At 35.3% G+C, this 23,537-nt stretch overlaps 1 protein-coding gene across 3 annotated transcripts in view; it reads left to right on the top strand.

Annotated features, from left to right (window-relative positions):
* LOC131686145 (fibronectin type-III domain-containing protein 3A) overlaps nt 1–23,537 on the top strand; it is a 223,575-nt gene that overhangs the window by 140,244 nt on the left and 59,794 nt on the right. For all 3 annotated transcript variants that reach the window (XR_009304941.1, XM_058970324.1, XM_058970325.1), the window contains one exon: nt 9,880–10,067. Coding sequence is in view for 2 of the 3 variants with exons in the window: in XM_058970324.1 (XP_058826307.1) it covers nt 9,880–10,067 (188 nt within the window). In the remaining variant the exon portion in view is untranslated. The remainder of the gene's footprint in view (nt 1–9,879; nt 10,068–23,537) is intronic.

Below are 23,537 nucleotides of genomic sequence, written 5' to 3'. Positions count from 1 at the left end.
ATAAATAATCTTTGGTTTGAGCACCACCCTCTATACTCTCTGTTAAGTAGGGAGTTCGGTACTATAGATTAAACACTATCAAACGATCATACATGAAGTAAAGATGGTCAGGTACGGATTTTAGAACCCAAAACGCGGATGCAATGGGTTAGTTCAATTTTAAAATCCTCGGGTTCAGGTAAGTTGTAGAGAAACATTAATGTATTATATAAAAAATACTGACATAAACTAAAAACTTTTTTTTTCAAAGAATAAAAAAAAGAATAATTTTGAGGATTGCTAACCTCTTCACTTTCCAATCTTGAATAAAAGAAGAATCTTAGAACCACAATAAGGTATGGCAAAGATAGAGTAAAAAAGTTTCCCGATGATAAACTTTTCGTATATGTATTCTATTCGTATTCTATGAAATATTCGATCTAATGTCCATTTGGCCGAATGACCTTGTACGTTTCTCACGTCGCTACCACTTATTTGGACTATAATTACAAATAAACCGGGCAAATACCGCAATCAATTTTGTGAATGTTGAAAAGAACAGCTCATGTTTCAAAAAAGGAAAAAATCAAATGATTTTTCCTAATCCTCACTGAACATATGAATGATGATGTGATAAGCACTACAATACGTCGTGGTACGAAATGATGGTAGTGACATTAAACGGAAGACATCTGTCTTAAGAGGGTTTGTTGTGACATTCTACTAAGTCGATTAAAACAATTAGCTTTAAAAATTGTTTACAAAATATTACTTTTGCTGTTCATTTGACCTAATGACTTTCGGGATCATGGCGTCCTTGTTGTCAGATTTATTGAAAATCGTGTCATGCCAATTCAAACAAATTTTCAAAGATCTGAAGCACATATTGTTGATAATGGAAAAAATATTCAAAAATATCTGTTAGATGCACGTATGCTAGCTCTAGAAAGGCCCTTTGATATCAGGAAAAGAATTGATTCGGCAACAGAATAAAATTTATTCATCTGACACTATACATGGAATCTGTTATATAAACGCGACGGAACAAATTGATTACCATAACAACACGCAATCCTGCCTAGTCAAACTTCATAATATTTTCTTCTCAGTACACTCAGGTTTTTTTACGCGGGGGATACATGCCGCGTAAATGAAAATCGCGTAAATGAAAACCGCGTAAATTTCAAAATCCGCGTGAATGAAAACCGCGTAAATTTCAAAATCCGCGTAAAAAAACTGCCAAAAAAATACCGCGCAAAAAAAAACCGCGTAAAAAAAACTTAAGTGTATATGTACAATCCTGAAACAGGCAGGTCCGTCGAATTCACACAACTAGATAAGAATGGTGATACCGGCAAATATTGAATAGGCCTACCAGATATTACAAATTCACAAGAGTCGATTAGTTACATCCAATAAAAGATAACATATATGCTAACTCCATTTGCAAGTTGAAACAGGGTTGGGTGTTTCGGTTGTGTCAATATCAAAAGTAGTGTTTTCCAATTAATCGAAAAATTTTAAAAAAAATGAGAAAAGTGGATTTTCAAAAACGACCAAAATCTTCCCTCAAAAGATAATATATGGGTCATTCCACGTCAGATTTATAGCCAAAATTTTAATCCCATTGAATTTTCGTCTTGTATTCCTCAGCGAAAAATAATTGACACGTATTTTTTTTTGTTTTGGATAACATTTCTTGAATATTTTAATTTCATAAACTTGAACATTTTTCCAATCGCTGATAAGTCAGAAACTATTCTATGCATGAAAAAAAAATAAATTATAAAAGTTGTGTTTTATAAACATAATTTTTAAGTTCTTAAATGACATACATATGCGAATAAAATTTTATTTGCGGAAGTAATTATGCAGATTATAGGCGTAGGGAAATAATCTCGTTAGTAAGATAAAATATTGCAAATTAACGGCGTTCTTTAAGTGTTTGTGTATTAATGAGTGTGCAGCGTGCCTAATATGATGGAAGAGGAAATGCGGTCCAGTTACCCTTACGAATTACATATAAAAGAAATTATTTGTGGGCTGATTCAATGCATTCTTAATGTATGTGTATGGACTCCATACTACGTTGCAATAAGTTGATAAGAGTTGATCTAATGAATGTGTTGTATACTGATTTAATTTAATGCGTTTAATAAACCCCAACGCAATATTAGCTTTATTTATTATTGTAAAGTACTGTTCTACAAATGTGAGTTTGGAGTCTAAAATTACGCCTAAATCTCGTATAATTTTACATTTCACTAAAATTTTGGAAATCGCCAAAATATATGTCTATTGAACTGGACAGTTCAATTGTTCGTGTTCTGCTGTACTGGTAATTAAATATCAACTTGCAACGATTATTTTTCTCCGACTAACAATGATACTGGTATTAGGCGAATGTACTATGCCGCAACAGATAAAAAAAATGATCGCAGTGGTTCGTCTCTCAAAATAAAAATGCGAATGTTCTTTGTGCGCCCAATCACATCTATTAGCTTTAGCAGTGACTAGGGTATCGAAGGTATTTTGGACCAGTACCATATTTGCCTTTCTAAATCGCTCTAAAAATCGTCAACCTAATCCCGGCCCGGAGGGTCATATGCCATTCGACTCAGTTCGTCGAGATCGGAAAATGTTTGTGTGTGTATGTATGTGTGTATGTGGAAAAAATGTCACCTCTGTTTCTAAGAGATGGCTGGACCGATTTGCACAAACTTAGTCACAAATGAAATGTACAACCTTTCCATCGGCTATTGAATTTTTTGTTGATTGGATTTCTGGTTCCGGAGTTACGGGTTGAAAAGTGCGACCACACAGCAAATTTCCACATAAACTGGAATGAAAAATTCTCAAAGGGGAATAAGGGAAAATTTCAAAATCCAATATGTATTTTGGATGCCAAATGACTTTAAAATGTATAAAACGTTGAGATTTGATGTAATCTCGAAAAAATGGCGGAAATTGACTTTTTTGACTTTGGCGCATTTTTGCCTTTCTCATATAGAAAGGTTATGCAATCGCTCTAAAATTCGTCAAACGTAATTTTGGCTTGTAGGTAGGAGTATGCAGTAAGGGGTTGCTACTTTAAAATTATAACTAGTTTAAAATTTCTTAACGGATCTTCCTCCTTGATTCGCCGATGGTTTCAAGCGATGTTTCAGTGTCGACACATAGTATCTCAAAATCGTGGCTGTGGCTGGCGTGTACATTTAAACCATTGTATTGAACATAATGAGCTATGGAATCGTAATGTGTACAAATGAAAGGCACAATTACACCACTAGGTGGATTAAAACAGGTTTTTTTTATTTAAAGTTCATAACAAATTGAAATATTGCTAATGTAACGCTGAAATTATCATGCTAGAAAACAACTCCTGTTAGATTCTCAGCGAAATGGTATAATAGGAAGCAGTGAATTGAAAATTTTTGAACGAGTTTTCACATTTCAGCTGAACTGGTCCAAAATCACTAGGAGGTGACATTGTTGCGACTAACATTGAAGAATTATTACTTCTAACATGTGTACATTTTAAACATGCAAACACTGTTATTATACTGATAAAATATATAAGACATCGTTTTTGAGTTGAAATAAAGTATCAGTTGTGTTAAAATTGTTATTTTTGGCATGTCAAAAATATATTAGATATCTCCAAAGGGAAATCTATTTTTTTATAGTTGGACAAATAAAAATTGACGCTCATTTTCACTAGATAACACGTTCCATGGCGACAAGGTCGGGAACTCTAGTGATATAAGGAAACGGATTTTCCTCCATGATTCTCTTTTAGCATCATACTCTAAAAACTGAACCATGTACTAAAAATTAACTATCAGTTTCACCGTCTGCGTGCGATCATTTAAGAACAGACTCGAATATGCGAGTGGGCACACGGTTATAAAGTCTAATTTATACACGCGAAGTTACATACACGTTAGCACACGCCACACACAAACGTCCACGCGACCTACAAACACCCACGCAATCGAACACCGTAACTTACAAACGCCCGCGCTTTTCGCGATGATACACAGAGACGAACATGCGATCGCGATAATTCACGTACAACTACGCCCAAGATTTCGCAAACACAAAAACACCCCGATAATTTAGAGAACGCTATAACACTTATAAGCTGATTAACGCGGGCTCAAGCGCGCACAAATAAACGTTTATTCCCACGCGATAGTAAACACACCAAAAAAATCTGAATTTTATCGTTGACGTAATTCCAAACTTGCCACAAACTAACAAACCGTAATTGACGAAAGACGAAATATAACCCTGTTCTATTTAACTTTACATGAAAGATGTACATTCTATGCGCAGTGCCGTAAAATTACACTCTTCAACATTTTAAACAAACGCCATAGGTGGAGTAAAATTACGTGACTCGCAAAATTCAACGACATGTAAAATGAAAATCAAACGTAAAACTATGTCATTTTTGATGCTCGTGTATGTCGTGGTCAGGAGACGTAAATTTACACGATTTTTTCTAGATGTGAAGTTCTTACGCACGCACATCTGAACCGTGAATCACTCAATATCACAATAAGACTCACGTCCCGCTGCAATTGGCCTTAGGCAGTGTTTTAGTGGGTAACATTTCCCGTCTTGTCTGCAATTGTAGTGAGTGATTCTGACGAGGACCCTAGCTCCACAGCTCCAGTAAAAATATATGAAAAATGTACAATAGAAACAATAAATTCAGTAAAAATGCCAGTATCATCTTGTGCATCTCCAAATCCTCAGATATAGTTTGTGGATTAAGGATCAACACTTCTAAATATTGTAAATTGATCCGACATGCTAAGAATATGATGTTTCCAAAATTGCTGTTAACTTTCAAAGTAAAAGAACTTTATCCGGCAAGCTCCAACCAATATACAACCTTTGACATAATTGCTCCTAATAAAATATTCTTCTCTGCCTTATGTTTTGAGGTATGCTGAGTTACTGTGAAATTTTTCAATGAATTTTGAGTTTTTTTTTCGATTTTCCATATATTTTACCATAAGAACTTAAGAACTCTTGTAAATAAACAAGAGCCATTGGAAAAAGGTCATATTTGGTAAATGGTTTGTGCAGCCAATTACCATTTGAATTAGCAGTGTTCCGAAAAAAGTTTTAAAAAACTACAAAGGGCAGCCCTATGGAGTTGCACGAACTGTAGACGTAGGACTATACTACTTAATGTAAAATATTTATTTTCTTACTACATTTAGAGTAATAATAAATCAAATATATTTCTTATGTATAGTTTAAGCACAACTAATCATCATCGAATGTTACATATTGAACCACCTTCTTGGTTATCAGGTTATTTTATTTGTAGTAGGTGATCGAATTCGAATAAACTTATTTGAGAAGAGCTGAAGGAAGAAGTCAGAAAACCGTGACCGAACTAATATCTTGCTCTAAATCTTTGTAGAACAAGATCAGCTTTTAAAAATTGTAAAAACTTTTCGATTGTGTATGGCAAAAAAACCGGACCGGTGAAGAAAAATCAAATTTTAGACAATATAATCACGTTTCGTGTATGGACCAAGCTTTCTTGTTATATTTTGCCGTTATTGATATTTTCCTAAAGTACGCATACAAATGTAGCGAAGGCTGTGGTCTTAATCATATATCGAAACTATAAATATACAAGAATCAAAATAGGATAAGCTGAGTGAAAATTGATCACGTGATGTGGAAATGAATCAATGAATTGATCGAACGTAAATAATATACTTTAGTTGTGCTTTACGCAACAAAAGCACAGATTGCTATCATGCAGGTTACGCATGCAACCGCTAACAATAACAAATTAGATATACCCACCTACACATTCGCCTTAAACATTGAACCCAAGCGCACAAAGCAAAATGAATCAACGCGGAAGATGATGGATAGAGCGAAAGAGGCAACTACTACCACGACTGAGCTCGTCCGGCCAAATCCGTTCTTTAAATAGTGGATGATGACGTCATTCATAGAAGCGTAGCGCGCTAGGTACACAAATCTGTCGTGCCGGGCTTGGGAAGCGCTATCTTCTGTGTGTAAATGTGCGATATCTTGACTAGGCTGTACATTGATTAAATTGTTAATGCCATCATATCAAAAATCTTTGGGTTTATCTATTGGAATCTATTCTTAGAAGTATTTCGGGCCGATATTATGAAACAATTTGAAAATTTATCGTGAGATGGCTGAATTACATTCGGTTAAAATTGGACCACTTTTTGTTACATACCATTTTTGTAGAATTTGCAAAGTGCACCCCCATATCGAAAACAAAGACGTAGTCCTACGTCAAAAACCACAGCTCAAGTGGGAAGCTAAACCTAGCTGTACTTCTCGGAAAGAGGCTGAATGCGGCTTTCCAAAAGTAGAAATTATTATCAAAAAAAACGAAGAATCGATTGAAGATAGTTACACCGAACGAAACGTGTTTACCCGTTTTACCCCAATTCTTTGCCTGGGTAAAACGGGTACACATGTTTCGATATACTTGCGAAAAATCGGTACCAATCTGTTCCCTTAAACAAAACTCGGTAGTATGTACCATATATATAATAAATTCTGACGAGGTAGAAGGCGCCATTGGTTTGTTTTTGCCGGGAGAGACGTCCAAATATGTCGCCTTCATTTTTTTTTATTTTTTTGATTTGTAGAGCTAATGCCAAAAAAAATTATGATTCTGAATTTTACCGGTAACGAATCTATTTTTATTTTGTTGCCAAAAACTTACTATTTTAAACAAGATACATTTTATGATAATTGATTGAAAAAATGGAGACATATGCACGAGAAAATAATAAAATTTTATATGCATGGCAAAAGGCCCTATAACCTCAACTTCTCGTGTTCGGACAAAGGTCGCAAAGGTTCCGTTCGATTTTTGAGATTTTTTCACATTAGACAAACTGGAAAATATGTATGATTTGCAGCACTGAGCAGAAAAGCTATTAAAAATAGGGGATTTTGGTGACAAAATTACGCTTTCCCGTATTTTTCGAGAAACGGAAATATCTTTATTCAAATACTAAGCTTGTTTTCTCAAAAAAGGTATGAATTGTAATTTTCTGAGAGCTATTTCAAATGTTATAGCATTTAATATATTTTTCCTCCATATTTTCTCATAGTGCTAATTTCAAAAACTTCACGTGAACTGGGTGGAGGTCCAAATGATGTGAAATTTAGCATCTGAGCTTACTTTGACATTTGTCACAATATGAAAGGGGGAGGGGACGTGGAGAATTCAAAAATGATTACTAAACATCTTTCCCCATCCATTCCTTAAAAACCCGACTACAACTAGATACCATATACATTGAATTCGCTGCAGCCTTCGACAAGATCACTTAGCAGATAACAGTTTCGAAGTTAGACAGACTTGGATTAAGCAGCTCCTATTTTATTTAACTTCATTTTTATATGCCTTGAACTAAAATGGTTATAAAAATTGGAGACTACAGACTTTTCATTTGCTGCCAGTTTTGCATCTCCTCAGGGCATTCGTCGTGGTCCTTTCATATTTTTATTCTAGTTGAACTTCTTAAACCTTTCTATAAAATGGATGAAACTATCATTTGACAACGACAATGTTCTACATTATCAGAACGCCAATTAATGCTGAATTCTTACAATCCCAGTTAGTGCAGAGTAGACTGGTTCAATTTTTGACTTTTAGCTCCACCAGGCTCTACTGATTCTTTTTATGGTCCTTAGTAATTGTGCAAATTTTGGTACCGATTGGTTGTGTCTACGGACCCTCCAAAAATTTCAAAGTTTATATGGAAGTTTGTATGAAAAATCGATTAACATTGAAAATAAATTCTTAAAAAATCACCTCATTAATCAATTAATCAGAACACTATATATTTCTAAAGGTATTCTTCTACTGAACACATTCAGGGAACATTGCAAGTTTATGAAAATTCGTTGAGTAAAGTTATTAACTAAAGAAGCAGTATGACTTCAAAACAAGTGGATTTTATTAGTAACCGTAGCAACCCTGTTTGAATAGCTACATCGTTATACAAGTGTAAACTAGACTTGTCACCCACCGCTCGCGTATGGCAGATACAGCTATTCAAACAGGGTTGCTATGATTAATAATAAAATCCACTTGTTTTGATGTCATGCTGCTTCTTTAGTTAATAACTTTTCTCAGCGAATTTTCACAAACTGACTATGTTTCACGAATGTGTTCAGTAGAAGAATACCTTTAGAAATATATAGTGTTGTCATAAATTTATTGATGAGGTGATTTTTTAAGAATTTATTTTCAACTTTAACCGATTTTCCATACTAATTTCCATATAAACTTTGAAATTTTTGAAGGGTCCGTAGACACAACCAATCGGTACCAAAATTTGCACAATTACTAAGGGCCATAAAAGGAATCAGTAAAGCCTGGTGGAGCTAAAAGTCAAAAATTGAACCAGTCTAGTGCAGAGTCAATAGGATTTCTTTGAAAATGTTCTGTAATCTTTTTCCCCCCGAAAATATTCAAAAGTCGAGCTCGATTATAATATTTCACATACTGTTCTACAACAAGATTCGTCTGTCAAGGACATGGAAGAACAATTCTCACGGAAATTCCGAATTCTAATTCCCAGTTATCTGATGATTTCAAATAGTGCTGTTTTTGTAAAACTTCACTGTGCTTAGATTTCATTAACGACTCAATTATTCCTTTATCTAGTCTACATTCCTGACTGATTCACCTCAGATTTAATACAAATATCAAGTACATGAGATACTTTTTTTAAAAAGGTCGTTGTTTCAGATATTATAAATCGATACTACTCCATTTCCTCTTATATCGATAAATGTTGAAAGTCATGAAAAGATTCTCAGAGAAATCAATAAAAAAATTCAGAAGTGGTAATCTACTTTGTCCAGGAGTAAAACGCAGAAAATCTGGCAAAATGTCTGGATTGACTGGATGTCTGTTCAGTTGTGAAAGATCTGGAAGATTCCAGATAAATCTGTACCATTCGTAACACCTGTACCATTCGTAACACCGATCATTAGAGTAGCCAGGCACCGATGTTTTTTCTGTATTCGCATTTATTCTAAATATTGAAAAAATCCCCGGACTCCGTTTGAAATAATTACAAAAAAACAAATTGGTGTTCAAACATTTCAGATTCGGTCGCGGTACTTTTCTATTAAAACACAATAATCCACTAATAATTACAAGCGAATCGGGACTTCCCATTGAATTTCCTATTGTAGTCTGACACTGATTGCCTAACATTGTAAACTAAGTACCACGTGCGGCCGGACAGCTGATAGTAAAGTGTTCAGGAATTTGTTTTGTTTTGTTTTTCTCTTGATGAGCGATAATGAAGAGCACTTCATCGAAACGAACGAGTTATATGGTTCCAGGTACATATTAGTAAACAGTTAGTTTGAATGAAATGCGTCTGTCGTATTTCCACTTGAAATATAAATTAAGTGTAAACTAAAGTTGTTGTCTCAAGAAAGCGTCAACAAGTTATAATGTCACACAATTGATCTGGCGAAAGAGTACTATGTTTTAATAGAGGCATCAAATCAAAAAAAATATGGTCGAGCATAGCATAGTTGGTAAGTCGATTGCCTTGTACACAGTTCACCTGAGTTCGGTTCCCATCCCCAAATAAGAAAGGGAATGGCCTAAGATTAACACCTCTATAATTGAAACAAAATAAAATTATTTTTTTGTGTAGTATTAGTGTTTAGACATTGACTTAAGAAACTCTTGTATTTTAATTACATCAACAGATTACTTCGATTACTTTCTCCAATATTTTAAATCGGCTACTATATTGTTTTCAATTCATTGTTTCAATTCAAATCCTTGTTACAAACGATCAGTCTTTAACTTGCTGTTTCTTCTCTTTTTTGCAGGTCCAGTCACCGTGCCGATGGTGTCTCAGAATGGTACTCCTCCCATGGCAATGCCGGTGCAGGTTCCGCCGGGCCATGTGATGCAGCAGATCGTCGACGAAAATGGCACCCTGCGGCATGTTATCCTATCCACCCAGCACCAGCAGCTCGGCCAAGGTGGCGTCCAACATCACCTGCATGGACATTTTGTAAGTTACTTTCACCAGCTGCTTTGAAACAACATTGTTTTACTGTTAGTTTGTTTTGAAGAAACTGTGTCGTGGTTGCGCAGACAAAAAAAAAAGATCGGCCGAAAAATTCCATTCGGTTACGCAAACAATCCCGTGATACTTGCCTGTTCATTAAATGCTATTATCGACGAATACTGCGGAAGAGGGCAGACCGAAACCGTTTTGTCTTCGCTGAAATAGTTTGCTGACGTTAGACGGAGTTCACTGGAATCGCTTCGTTTTCCGTCGAACAGCCGACCATAAAATAGCATTTGTCTGTGTTTATTAGAGTTGATGTTACCCTCTCACTGTTTATCTGTTTCGCGTGGCAAGTTCGCGCCACTTTTCAACTTTGCTACTTTTATTTTTCAAACTTCTTGATTCAACAAATTATGTGAGGAACAAAAGTATGGCGTGGTTTTTGATAACGCTTACTGCTCGAGATGCAACCATTACCATTACGATCATTAAAAATCACAAACTCTTGGAAGGGTTGTCTTAGTACCAACCAACCTCACACCTAGTTATCCACAGTTGGTTCATCGCGAATAGAGCCGCAACCAAACGCCGCCGTCGAAAATCCAAAACGCACTTAAACGAAAAAGAAATGCGGAAGTAATTTCTCGATCGTCGCTTTTCACCTTCCCCTTCCCACCCCCCATTCGTTTATCTGTTTATGTTGTGCTATTGTATTTCGCGCCCAACTACACGCTTCCACTGCAAAAAGGTAATTCCAGTGATCCATCCGGTCGTGCACCGAAAATGCACACAACACCTTCCTCGGGCCGCCACCGATGCGATTCGTGCGACTAGGCAGGCAATGTAGGCAAGTAGGAATTCCCGGCGTCTCGGTCGAATGAATAGAAGGTGAAATAATTCAACGCCCGTCGTCGCGTCTTGCATCATCCGGCCCGCCAACCGTTTGATGGGGGATTTCGAAGAAGCCGACGGACTCGTGGAGGGAACCTTTTGTGAGGTTTTACAACCGTCCGTATCCATGTTTGTCTGGCCAATAAGATATTAATTAAAATTACGAACTAGAGCTTGCGTTTTTCGGATCAATGTTTTGCTTTGCCGTATTATCTAACCGAAGCAAATCAAAACTTTGAAGCTGTACTCTAACCTGTGAGAGAAGGTGCAACCAGGACGCAAAGTTTTTTTTTTAAACATTACACGTCCAGTTCAAGATAGACTCTTATTCTCAAACCATCTCAAACCTAATACAGGTTTACCCCGATAGCACGAACATTTTCTACCAAAACTAATTTTGTTTGATTTTGTTAACTTGAATAAACCAACATAATTTTTGGAGAAGTTCTATGAGTTCGGGAGAATTTTCGCAAATTACAGAAGTTCTTTGCAACTAAGAGAATCCTACAAGCTTTAGTGAGGTCCTACGAATTTCAGTCCTGAAATTTTAGGAAGTTTTCTCAATTTCACAGAAACCTTTAGAACTTAAGACACTTAGATCGAAATTTCAACATTTTTTATCAATCTTCAAAGACATCTATTCGACAAATGTTATTTTCCGACACAGTACTTTTTGAGTTCCTCTTGTGGTCCCAAATGACTGTACAAATTTTGCGGGCGATTGGTTGCCCTCCGGATCTGCGCATTGCTTGTAAAATTTGTATGAAATTTAGTATAGAAAAATGTACTTTTTTGCATCTCCACTCCTGAAGATCACTATTTCACTCAAATTGAAAACCCATCGCCATAAAAAGTTGGCCCAGAATGGGGTTAACAACTTTGCCGAAAACTGTAACTAGAATTTTGTTTAAAAATTTAAGACTGAAGGGCTAAATTCATCCCAGAAATATATGAATTCTGTCAACAATAAATCTTTTGAATTCTCGGCAGCCGGCTACCCAGAGAAATAATTACATGAAAATGACACACTTACTAACAAATTTCCCCTTCTCGTGATACATACTGGAGATGCAGAGGATTCCTCGGTTACTAATAGCAACATGTATCGGACTAACATTTCTCCTCTCCCCAGAAGTTCTGCATTCGTACGTGGCCGGCGTCGATATTGATGAGCATGTCAGCATGCATGAATTTTTACAGATTGTACAACAACATGTTATACCCAAACGTGTTGCTTCCAATACACATGTTGCAATCGCAATTGGTCTTGGTCAATAACGGTGTAGCAACTACGGGCGATCTCTTATACTTTATTCTTATGCTTATGCTAGAAATATATTGATTCTGTCAGCACTGAAAATATACCGCTAACAATCTGTTTCATGTTTCAATCTTAAATATCTCAAAATATGTTCATCACAAAGACACGGTGTATTCGAAATAGTTTTTCAGAATAATTTACTGAATCACATGAACTTTGTTAGGAAATCAAAAAACGATTCATTTAACCTAACAATGATATCTATATATGTTGGGATGCTGTATAAACTGTCATTACATTCGACGACGACGTAGAAAGTGGAATTGCACATTCTGCTTCACCTTCAACAATTGTTACACTTTATGAATCGAAGGTGAGGAATTCCTCGAACATCCGTCCGAAAAGCGTGACTTTTCACGTTTCACCGGCATGGAAGAATAAACATTTTCCACAGTCAATAAGATTATTTTGATTCAAGCGCAATTTTTTAAAGGGCGTAACAGTTTTTACATGCAGCATTTTCGAAAAAAAATTGTTCGATAACCGAATTGAATACAACAAAACTATCTGAGAAAGAGTTACAGGGAATGAGTACTCCTGTACGAAAAATATGAACTGCAAAAATTTTCGCGTCATTTTTCACAAAAAAAATTATGTTAAAAATTTAAATTGCAAAGAAATCTATGATTTTATTTTTTTATATTTTGTCAATAAAAAGTTGAAGCAAAATAAAACATTCGGTAAAAAGTTTTTCTATCAATAACTTTACACATGTTTTGAAATGTCATACAATTTGGCATACAAAACTGTAATTTTCTTATAGAATATAATTCTAAGAATCATTTTAAATCAAAATGCATTTAACAAAAATCTTTCAAAATGCAATAGTTTTCGAGATATTTACAATTTTGCTCCAACAAAATCAATGAATTCGTGTAATTATGCTCTGTTTATAAGAAACTTTTTCAGTGTATTTGGATCACAGAGAAAATTTTAGTAAAATAGTTTTCCTAACAACAATTTTGACATATTTTTATAATGCATATTTGCAGTCAAAAATACAATTTTCTATTCAAAAATGATTTAAAACATCATGTCAAATCAAATAGATCTTAACAAAAATATTTCTGAAATGTTGTAGTTCTCGAGATATTTTAAATTTTGTTTGAACAACACAATTATTTTATTTTATTACGACCTTTTCGTAAGCTATCTCGAAAACTATAACATTTCATAAAATTTTCGTTATGAACATTTTGATTTAAAATAGCGTTTGTAATCATATTCAAAATTAAAATTGTATTTTTGACTGTAAATAGTATGAATTAAAAAAATATGTCAAAAGTTGTTACTAGGAAAACATTCTTACTAAAAGCTTCTCCTTCTTATAAAAAGGGCCTAATTACACGAATTCATTGTTTTTGTTGGAGCAAAATTGCAAATATCACGAAAACTATTGCATTTTGGAAGATTTTTGTTAAATGCATTTTGATTTAAAATGATACTTAGAATTATATTCGGTAATAAAATTACAGTTTTGTATGCCAAATAGTACGATATTTAAAAACATGTGTAAAGTTATTGTTAGAAAAACTTTTTTACCGATAAGTTCCCCATGATGAAATCACATTTTCTCTTTAGATTTTTATTAACATACATAAAATTTAAAAAAAAATAGGTTTTTTGAAATTTAAATTTTTAACAATAGTTTTTGTGTTCGTGAAAAATGACGCAACATTTTTTTTCAGTGTATATTTTTTCCGTACGGAAGTATTCATTCCCTGTAACTCGCTCTCAGATAGTTTTTCTGTATAAAATACATTAATTGAACAAAACATTTTGAAATTAATGCACGTAGAAACGTCTACGCCCTTGCATAAAAATATTGCAATTGGCAGAAAAAAAATCATGGACCAGATATTTCGAAAAGTCAACAGCAACACAGTTTGACCGCATCGGGGAATACACTAGCTTTGCATTGTCACTCATGCAGGCATTGCATTTATCGCTCATATGAGTAAATACGTCCGGATAATTTGCTACTGCGACAATAAAAACTCTCATTTTCACACGAAAAGTTATTGGCACTCACACAACTTCTCCGGATAAATACAACGTGTTATTTCTCCGGATAAAGAAAACCACCGGAGAATGAGCGAATGAGTTTATCATGGTATCCTTTTTGCGGTCGCTGTCTTGCTGTCGCTATTCCAAAACACGAAAAAACAGATCTGTCGTACTTCTTTGCCGCTTTTCTTTGAAATTAAGTGTATGTTTTGACGCTTTCATTGATTTCCACGAAATTAAAATATTATCACCTTCTCCGGTGAGAAGGAAAAAAACAAATAAACTTTATCGGGAAAATGTATTCTCACGCTAGTTATGGAGACGGAGAATTTTGCAACTCATCTTATCTCGGAAAAGTTGGACATCGGATAAGCCTCTTCTCGCGTGAGTGAGAGAGAATTACAATGCCTGCACTCATGATTTGTCTACGTTTCACACACTAGGAAGAAGGAATCAGATTTTGCTTTTGAAAATAGACAAAGCGGCGCACGGGTAAATTTGATTGCATGCCCTGCTATAGCAGCAGAGTAGTTTTTAGCTTCTAAATTGAGCAAGATGAGAAACCGGACGATTTTTGAAGCTATAGTAAGCAACTTCCTAGATGCAACCGTTTTCGAGAAACAAATTCAGTTAAATCGAATATTTATTCAAAATTGCCTTTTTGCGATACTAGTCGCTATTCTCCGTTTCTTTCGGGGAGGGTCATTACCTTAATCCACAAGCTTACGACGCGAAATACCTCGTGCATTCACAATTGCGAAAAATGTTATTGAGGAATGTCTTATATCCACAACTCGCGATATTTATACTGTTGCAGACAATCTGAATGCTGATAGCATATTCTGCGGCATATTTGCTGCATAATGAATCATTATTCAAATAATCGAGAAGCATTATAGCATAGCATTATATCTGCTTTAGATCTGCATGCAGAGGGTAGCCGTACAGCTCTGTCAGATAAGGCGAAATTGTCTGATATTACGGTACAGAGAATGACTTCCGTTCGTTTTCTGCATTACTAACGCTATTATCGTGCACCAATGTAGAAATTGAATGCTTGTTCGTGCTTGCGCGGACCGTAATTCTGATTGATATTGATATTGAGTATACGGTGCAGATTTGGGGATGTGGAGATTACATGATCACGTTAGCTAAAATGTTCACTAAATTACCGGGGCACTTTCATGTTTGCAAGATCGCGGACACAGGTTCGCGTGTATAATCGCGAAAGTTTCGAGCGTTTGTGTGTTGATGAGTTTGATTTCGTGAGCGTTTATATGCCGCGTGTGCTACTGACTGTGTGACTATTAACGTTGGTTCTTGAATGTTCACGCAGACCGCAAGTCTGATGTTTAGTTTTGAGTGTACGATTCTGATGCTAGTAGAGATATCACTAGAGCTCTCAACAATGCCATCCTGAAACTAGTTTCCTAGTGTATATGAGCGTCATTATTTTTTTTTAGATTGGTTCAACTAAAGCCTGCTAGCACCAACGGTAGGGGCTTCCGGGCGTGCCCGGTTCATGATTATGTGAGAACAGATGTTTGTATAATCGCACTTGAGACCACGTTTATAAATTCGTAGTTGTAATCAAATAGGCGTTTTTATGTTCGCAAGATCACAGGTGTATGTGCAAGAAACTAATTCGTTTTCATAATTTTGTTTGTCGGGTAACCGTTTGCATATTCGCATAGGTTTTAAATTGTTCGCGCGAAAAGCGATTTGGAGTATAAGTGTGTGGGTTCCCCAATACACTAGAATATGCGGCCATGGCGCTCTGTGACCTCTAGTGTATATAAGTTCTTGAATGAAATAACATGTTTCTTGGGAGGAAGACTGAATACATGGACCTGGGCTGCTAGGATCTACTATTGGCATCCGGACGTGACCGATTCACGATCGCGTGAGAACGGGCGTTGGTGTAATCGAACTTGAGACGCGTTTCGTAAGAGCTAGCATATTGAATTGATCACCGGAGCGTTTTTATGCATGCGAGTTCGCGGGCGTATGTGTGCACGGATGGTCATAATTGCATGTTCGTATGACCAGATTTGTCTTATCGCGAAGCGCACAAGCATTTCTATGTTAACGTGTTTGATCTCCGAGCAGAAAAACTGCGAAATACTAAACTCAGGCATTCCATACCAATGGCTGAATACCACATTATGATGGTAAGAAGCTCTACATAGAAGGTAAAATACCAAGAATAATAACACAGATTTGAATAATAATAAAACCTTTTCAACCTTCCAATGACAAAATTCACTGTATGGAGGCATTCAATAAGGTATTGATTTGGTATTTGTAAAAATCACCGGAATACATAATTACTAAAATAAAGTATTATACCTCATTGAGGTATTAAACAGGTATTGAAGAATGTTTCTATTAATAATCAATTAATACCAGTAAAAAATAGTAATAATATAAAAGTATGCTCGGGTTATTGGCCAAATATTTTCTCCTAGTCGGATCGCGTGGGCGTTTTTATATCGCGTAAGATAACGCGTGTGTATAACTTCACATGCGCTTGAATTCGTTTATATAACCGTGTAGCCGTTTGCATATTTGCATGAGTATTTGAATGGTCGAGTTGGTAGTCATTCTAATGTTTAGTTTTGAGCGTATGGTACTGAATAGGAAGAAAGTAAGCTTCGCCATAGCACTGGAGTCTTAAACTATGGCGCTCTTAGACGTGTGATGTGACGTATACATTAGTATTCTAAACGCCACACAAGTACTAACTAAAGGCTGAACTTTGGCTTGGACAGGTGAGGGTAGGAAAAAGCATGCATCATAAACAGGCCAAATAAGCTATCCCTGCCTCCTCGATTCACCACTACCAAGACGCATTTCAATCAACATCGTAAAACAAAATTCTGTGTTCAATAGAATATGAATTGCTTGAAGATGTTTGAAATACCGTCAATCGATTCAGCCTATGAGATAGAGGAACGTTTTGCTAAAAAGATCAATGTATTGTGTCCTAAAAATTTCCCATCTGAAAAATAAAAAATCATTCAAGCACTGACATTTTCATAAATCATGATCACAGCAGACACTTCTAGAAAAGCACCATATCGAGATATTCAAGCTGGAGCTTCAAGTTACCACTGCTCTTATTAGACGGGGTGCGCTTTGAAACGCTGTATGTCAAAATCTTTTTAAATAACGTACAAGGTACAAAGATTGTTGATCACCTGAATAAATGCCCAAAAAAATGTTTTCATCTACGTCAATATGTTTACTTTTGATACGCAAACTTTCAATTGTTGGCCTTTTTGTACCGTTCTTGAACTATATTTTCTGGAAATTTTGCTTGGATAAAATCATCTAAGATCCAACGATATTTCTAATCAAAATTGTCCCAAAATAGAGAAAAGTAAATTAGCCAAAAAAAGCATCTGTCTCGACTCATAAGAGTTGCCCAAAAAAGTATTCAAAAAATGATGAATATTCTATTTTATGCATAATACGGGGATTTTTCGGGAGTACCACAAGGGAGTAATCTTGGGTCTTTGCTGTTTACCCTGATTTTTAATGACGTTTGCTTTGTTATTCAGGCTGGGTGCAAACTCGCTCAAACTGTTTCTCATTATCTGATCTACAACCGACTGTATTGAGCTGCAGCCACAACTAGATGCCTTCTGCAACTGGTGTACCAGAAATTTATTGACTATCCGTGTCTGTAAATGCTCTGTGATTTCATTCACCTGAAAAAAATCCAATCTTATGGAACTACATCATCAATCTTTCAAAAACTCAGGTATTCAGCTGAATTTTAAACTGCCTTTTAGAGATCACTACTCCCTCAATATAGCACAGGCAAACAGAAACCTTGGCTTCATTGTGAGGTTTTTTAAGGAATTTACTGATCCATACTGCATTCGAGCATTGTATTTTTCATGCACAATTCCCAAGTGGGAAAATTTTTGGACAAGACCAATTTCTTTGTGCATGAGAGCACATGCCTTACATAAAGTATGGTTTTTTGTTTTAGTGTTTCGGATTCTCCTCGTCAGTAACTAGCACCATCTGGGTGTCCAGTTAGACTATGTATCTGAACTAGTACCCAAATTAGCACTAGTTAGACACTAAATTCCAAAAAGTCACACGTCTTGCGTGAACACTAAACCACTGGCTTATACCGAGTGATGTCTCGATAGTAAGCACAGATTCTGTTTGCCGACGAGGAATATGAACCGAAACTGTCTTTTGGCATAAGTACCAAACGCCTGGAATTATGCAAAATTCCCAAGTGGGAAAAATTTTGGACAAGACCATTGTATTTTTCGCTTGTCCGTTCCGTTCGAGAAACTAATTGTATCATCTGATGTCCTTACAATGCTTTGTTTTGCCGTATTATCTAACAGAAACAAAACAAGACTTTAGAGCTATGCTCTAACCTGTGAGAGATAGAGCAATCAGAACCCAAAGTCTTTTTACAACATTACACGTTCAGTCCAAGACAGATTCGCTCTCATTCTCAAACCATCTCAAATTGAATACAAGTAGGGTAGACAAGCCCTTATTCATCTCATTGGTAAGGATGTCACACTATTTCGTTGATAACTCGACTTAGAGTGACTGAATTGCGCTTAAATATCATCATCTTTGCTTCGTTCCTAAAAAAGACAGTACAGTTAAAAAAATTGCCTGGAAAATGTAAAATGCGCACGCTTGAGCGAAGCGAAAAGTCCAGTACAACGTACCCTTATTCATCCTACCATTTGAGGTAATGCGTTGAATAGAAATAGTAGACGCTGCTCTAACTAATGTGTTCAAATGGGTGGGATGAATAGAGGAGCTAAGATGAATTAGGGCGCAATACACCTCGCTAGTACGTACATTTACTTCTAAAAAACTAATTTTGTTAACTTGAATAAACAAGCAGATTTTTTGGAAAAGTTCTATGAGTTTTTAGAGAATTTTTACAAACTACAGAAGTTCTTTGTAACCAAGAGAATCCCACAAGCTGTAATTACGCCCTACGAATTTCAGTTCTCTAATTTCAAGAAGTTATCTAAATTTCCGAGAACGTTTTAGAACTTGAGACACTTAATTAGAAATTCAGGTAAATCCTACAATATTCAATGAAGTCCAACTAATTTCTGGATTTTTTGTCAATCTCCAGAGTATCTCTACCATATTCTACAAAACTTAGGGTAGTTCTGTATACTTCAGAAATGTTTTATGATCTTCAACAAAATTGATGCAAGTATAATATATATATATATATATATATATATATATATATATATATATATATATATATATATATATATATATATATATATATATATATATATATATATATATATATATATATATATATATATATATATATATATATATATATATATATATATATATATATATATATATATATATATATATATATATATATATATATATATATATATATATATATATATATATATATATATATATATATATATATATATATATATATATATATATATATATATATATATATATATATATATATATATATATATATATATATATATATATATATATATATATATATATATATATATATATATATATATATATATGTGTGGATCGCGTCTGTTCGCGCATGAGACCGCGCTTATAAAATTTTAAAAGCTTAAACTGTCACTAAATTACTGGGGCATTTTCGTGTTTGCAGGATCGCGGGCATAGGTGTGCTTGTTTAATCGCGAAAGATTCTGGCGTTTGTATATTAACGAGTTTGATCTCATCATTTGCGTATTCGTGTTAGTTCTTGATTGTTCGCGCGGACCGCGAGTCTGATGTTTAATTTTGAGTGTACGGTTCAGAGGCTAGTGGAGAATCGGTTCCCGCATATCACTAAAAAAATTAGTTGCCTTGTTTATATGAGCGTCAATATTTTTTTGGATTGGTCCAACGAAAAGCTGCTAGGATCAAGAGTGGGGGCTTACGGACGTTTGTATAATTGCACTTGAGACTGCGCGTTTATAAATTCACAGTTGTAATCACATAGGCTACTTCGCGTGTATAAATTCGTTTTGCATAAATTTGTTTGTCGTGTAACCGTTTGCATATTCGCAGGGGTTTTAATTTGTTCGTGCGAACCGCAACTTTGAGTGTGCGGTTCAGATCTAGAAATGAATGAGTTCCCCATATCATTAGAGTATCTGGCCATGGTGCCCTGAAATTTCAAGTGTATGGGTTTGTTTTTTGAGACGAAGACTGAAGGCATGGACTTAGGCTGCTACCATTGCAATAGTAGGAGTGTCAAGATGTGACCGATTCAGGATCGCCTAGGAACGAACTTTGGTATAATCGCGTATGTGTGCCCGGATGAGCATATTTTCGTGTACGCACGCAAGACCACATTTGCATTATCGCGAAAGGCACAAGCGTTTCTAGGTTAACTTGTTTCATCACGTAGACATTTTTATGCTGCGTATGATAGCGTGTATATAACTTAACATGTTTGAATTCGTTTATATAATCGTGTAACCATTTGCATATTCGCGTGGGTCGTCATTCTAATTTTTAATTTTAAGTATACGGTTCGGATAAAGAAAGAAAGTGAGCTTGAGTTCGCGTTTATAAATCAGTAAGTGCTAACACGTTGACTTAACCTTCCGGAGGTCGCGCATTTTAGAGAAATTAAAAGAAGTCATTTTTCGTGAAACAATCGTTCCAAACTCTCGATATATGCTCAAGTTGAAGTTTTTTCTTTTGGAAAATGATATAAAAACGTATATCATGGAACGAAAAAGCTTTATATGAATATTTTAAAAGGCAAGTTTGAACATGTGCACGGAGTGCACTAGCGAGAGTCTCCTGTAGGTTTTTCTAGCAAAAATTGTAATGATGAAAATCCAAATTGATACCATTTGACCAATCACGGATGTATTGACAACAACAACGTAGATCTCTAGAATATGATAAGCAGTATCGTCTAATCAATCTGATATTTCGGGGCCATCAACATTTTGTTAACGGATGCATAGAACCCTTAAAAATGCGGATGATAATTTTTTTGTTTAAAAACAAGAATTAATTCAGCCATTTCGAGTATTTTGGACATTTGAACACCATCTGAGTTGTCATTTTGAAGCTGTTAGTAGGTCGAATTGGTCACACCCTGGGAGTGATCTCCGAACCTAGCTTCACCAGGAAGGACGATAATTTTCGGCCCGTTCTAAGACCCTCCTTGCGACAAGTCCAATGTTGAAGGTTTTTAAATTCAATTAGCCATATTCTAGGATACTGCAGGAACCTAAGTCCACCGAGGACAATTTTCAATCCAATCTAAAACCCTTTTCGCGACATTGGAAATTTCATGATTTCACAACACTAGTGCGTTTGGGACATTTTGAAGGTTTTCAGTTCACTTTTTAAGGAAAACCAGGTTCCTAAAAAATTTCAGGGTGTCGTCCATTTCACAAAAAAAACTTTGAAATGCTATATTTATCCTTAGCGGAGCAAAATTTAACTAAAAACTATTTTTTTCCACCTAGAAAAAAAGTTTAAATCCATCTTTGCACGTAAATGCATATAACCTATAACTAAATTAGTTATGGTATTTCCGTTTCGTCTTCGTCTCACTAGAATCCAATACTAACTTATTGACGGGACTAAGCTAGCGCCTAATGGACGCTAGCTTCAAAAAACGTGTTTCTGAGAAAACCCCTAGTCCTGCGTTATGTCCCGCTAGAAAAGTAGTAATTGTGCATATATTTTCATTTTAGTGCGCTTTGAAAAGCTGTAAGGCAAAATCTTTCTAAATAAAACCAAACACAGAAAGGTACGAAGTTGATAAAATGTTTTCTTTTGGCTGCCGATCGCTTGAATATATCCCCTAAAAATTGCTTTCATCTACGTCAATACGTTTGCTTTTAGTGCGGAGACTTTTAATTGCGTACGTTTTGTATCGTTCTTGAACTATATTTTCTGAAAATTTCACTGGGATGAAATAGCCTAAGCTCCAAAGATATTGCTAATAAAAATCACCCCAAAATAGAGAAAAGTATTTCTTTTAGAAAAATCATCTACTAATAACTAATAACAGTTAAGTTTGATGTTTTTTTGTGTTTCGAATCCATCTGGTCAGTAACTAACACCAACTGGGATTCCTGTACCCAAATTAGCACTAGTTAGACACAACAAAATTTGTGAACATATGTGAACATCTAAGCAACTGACTTGTCTCGCTTGATGTCCCAGGAAGTAAAAGCAGAAGCGAGGAACGAATCTTGCAGCTTCTAAAATCAACTTCCTTATTTTCAAAAGTAGTTCGTGATAAGTATGGTTTTGAAAATGAAACATAAGATTGTCATTTTTCTGAATTTTGAAACAATTGATATCTATAGAATGAACGAAAACTTGAGCTACTCATTTTCTCCTGAAGGTCTAATCAACTGAGCACATTTTTCTGGTGTGTGTATCAAAGCTATCTCATCAAAGCTATACACATAAATAGTTCGAGTTACCAGCACTAGATTCGGACCATCCATTTTATATTTACATTTTGCAATAAAAGTGAACAGAAAATAAATCCGATTTTTATTTGACCCAATTTTGAATTGTTAAATAAAAAATGTTTTTCAATATTAGATATGGAATTTGCGTTTCGATTTCGTCTCATCAGAATCCGACACGAACTTAGTGGTCAGGACTAAGCTAGCGTTGGATTGACACTACCTTCAAAAAAGAAAAAAAATACTGTTTGTGTTTCTTAAGAAACGACTAGTACTGCGTGACGTCCCTCAAAAAGAGGAGTTCTGATTAGGCTGATGAGAATTAAGGAAAGGGGAAAGGGTGGTAAAGTATTTTCCGTGAAAAAAAATCGTCCTGAAGAAACTGTGTTAATCTTTTTAGTCAATTTATATACAATAATGCAACATTTGAACAACATTTTCCTAAATATGCAAAATATTGAAAATTGGGCGAGCGACAGCGAATTTTCAGAAGGCACACCAAAAAAACGCGCTATGCATCATAACGCAAAATCTCCTGTACCAATCGTTTTGAATTTTCGCACATCATTGCCTAGGTAACTACTGAAGCGTTTTTTTTATTTTTACGATACATGTTAACAGATTTTTTGCGATAATCGGGTTTATGGTTTCAAAGTTCCACACTAAAGTATTGTGAAAAAATTGATGCTCCCATCATTACCTGGGGCAAAATTTCAAAACGATTGGTCCAACAGATTTTGAGTTATGATGTACGCCACAAAACAAGTTTTCGACAAAGCGTCTCCAGAG

This window comes from Topomyia yanbarensis, chromosome 2 (genome assembly GCF_030247195.1).
Source record: "Topomyia yanbarensis strain Yona2022 chromosome 2, ASM3024719v1, whole genome shotgun sequence".
Taxonomy (NCBI): domain Eukaryota; kingdom Metazoa; phylum Arthropoda; class Insecta; order Diptera; family Culicidae; genus Topomyia; species Topomyia yanbarensis.
The sequence above is the reverse complement of the archived record's forward strand: the minus strand, read 5'-3'. Positions and strand labels throughout refer to the sequence as shown.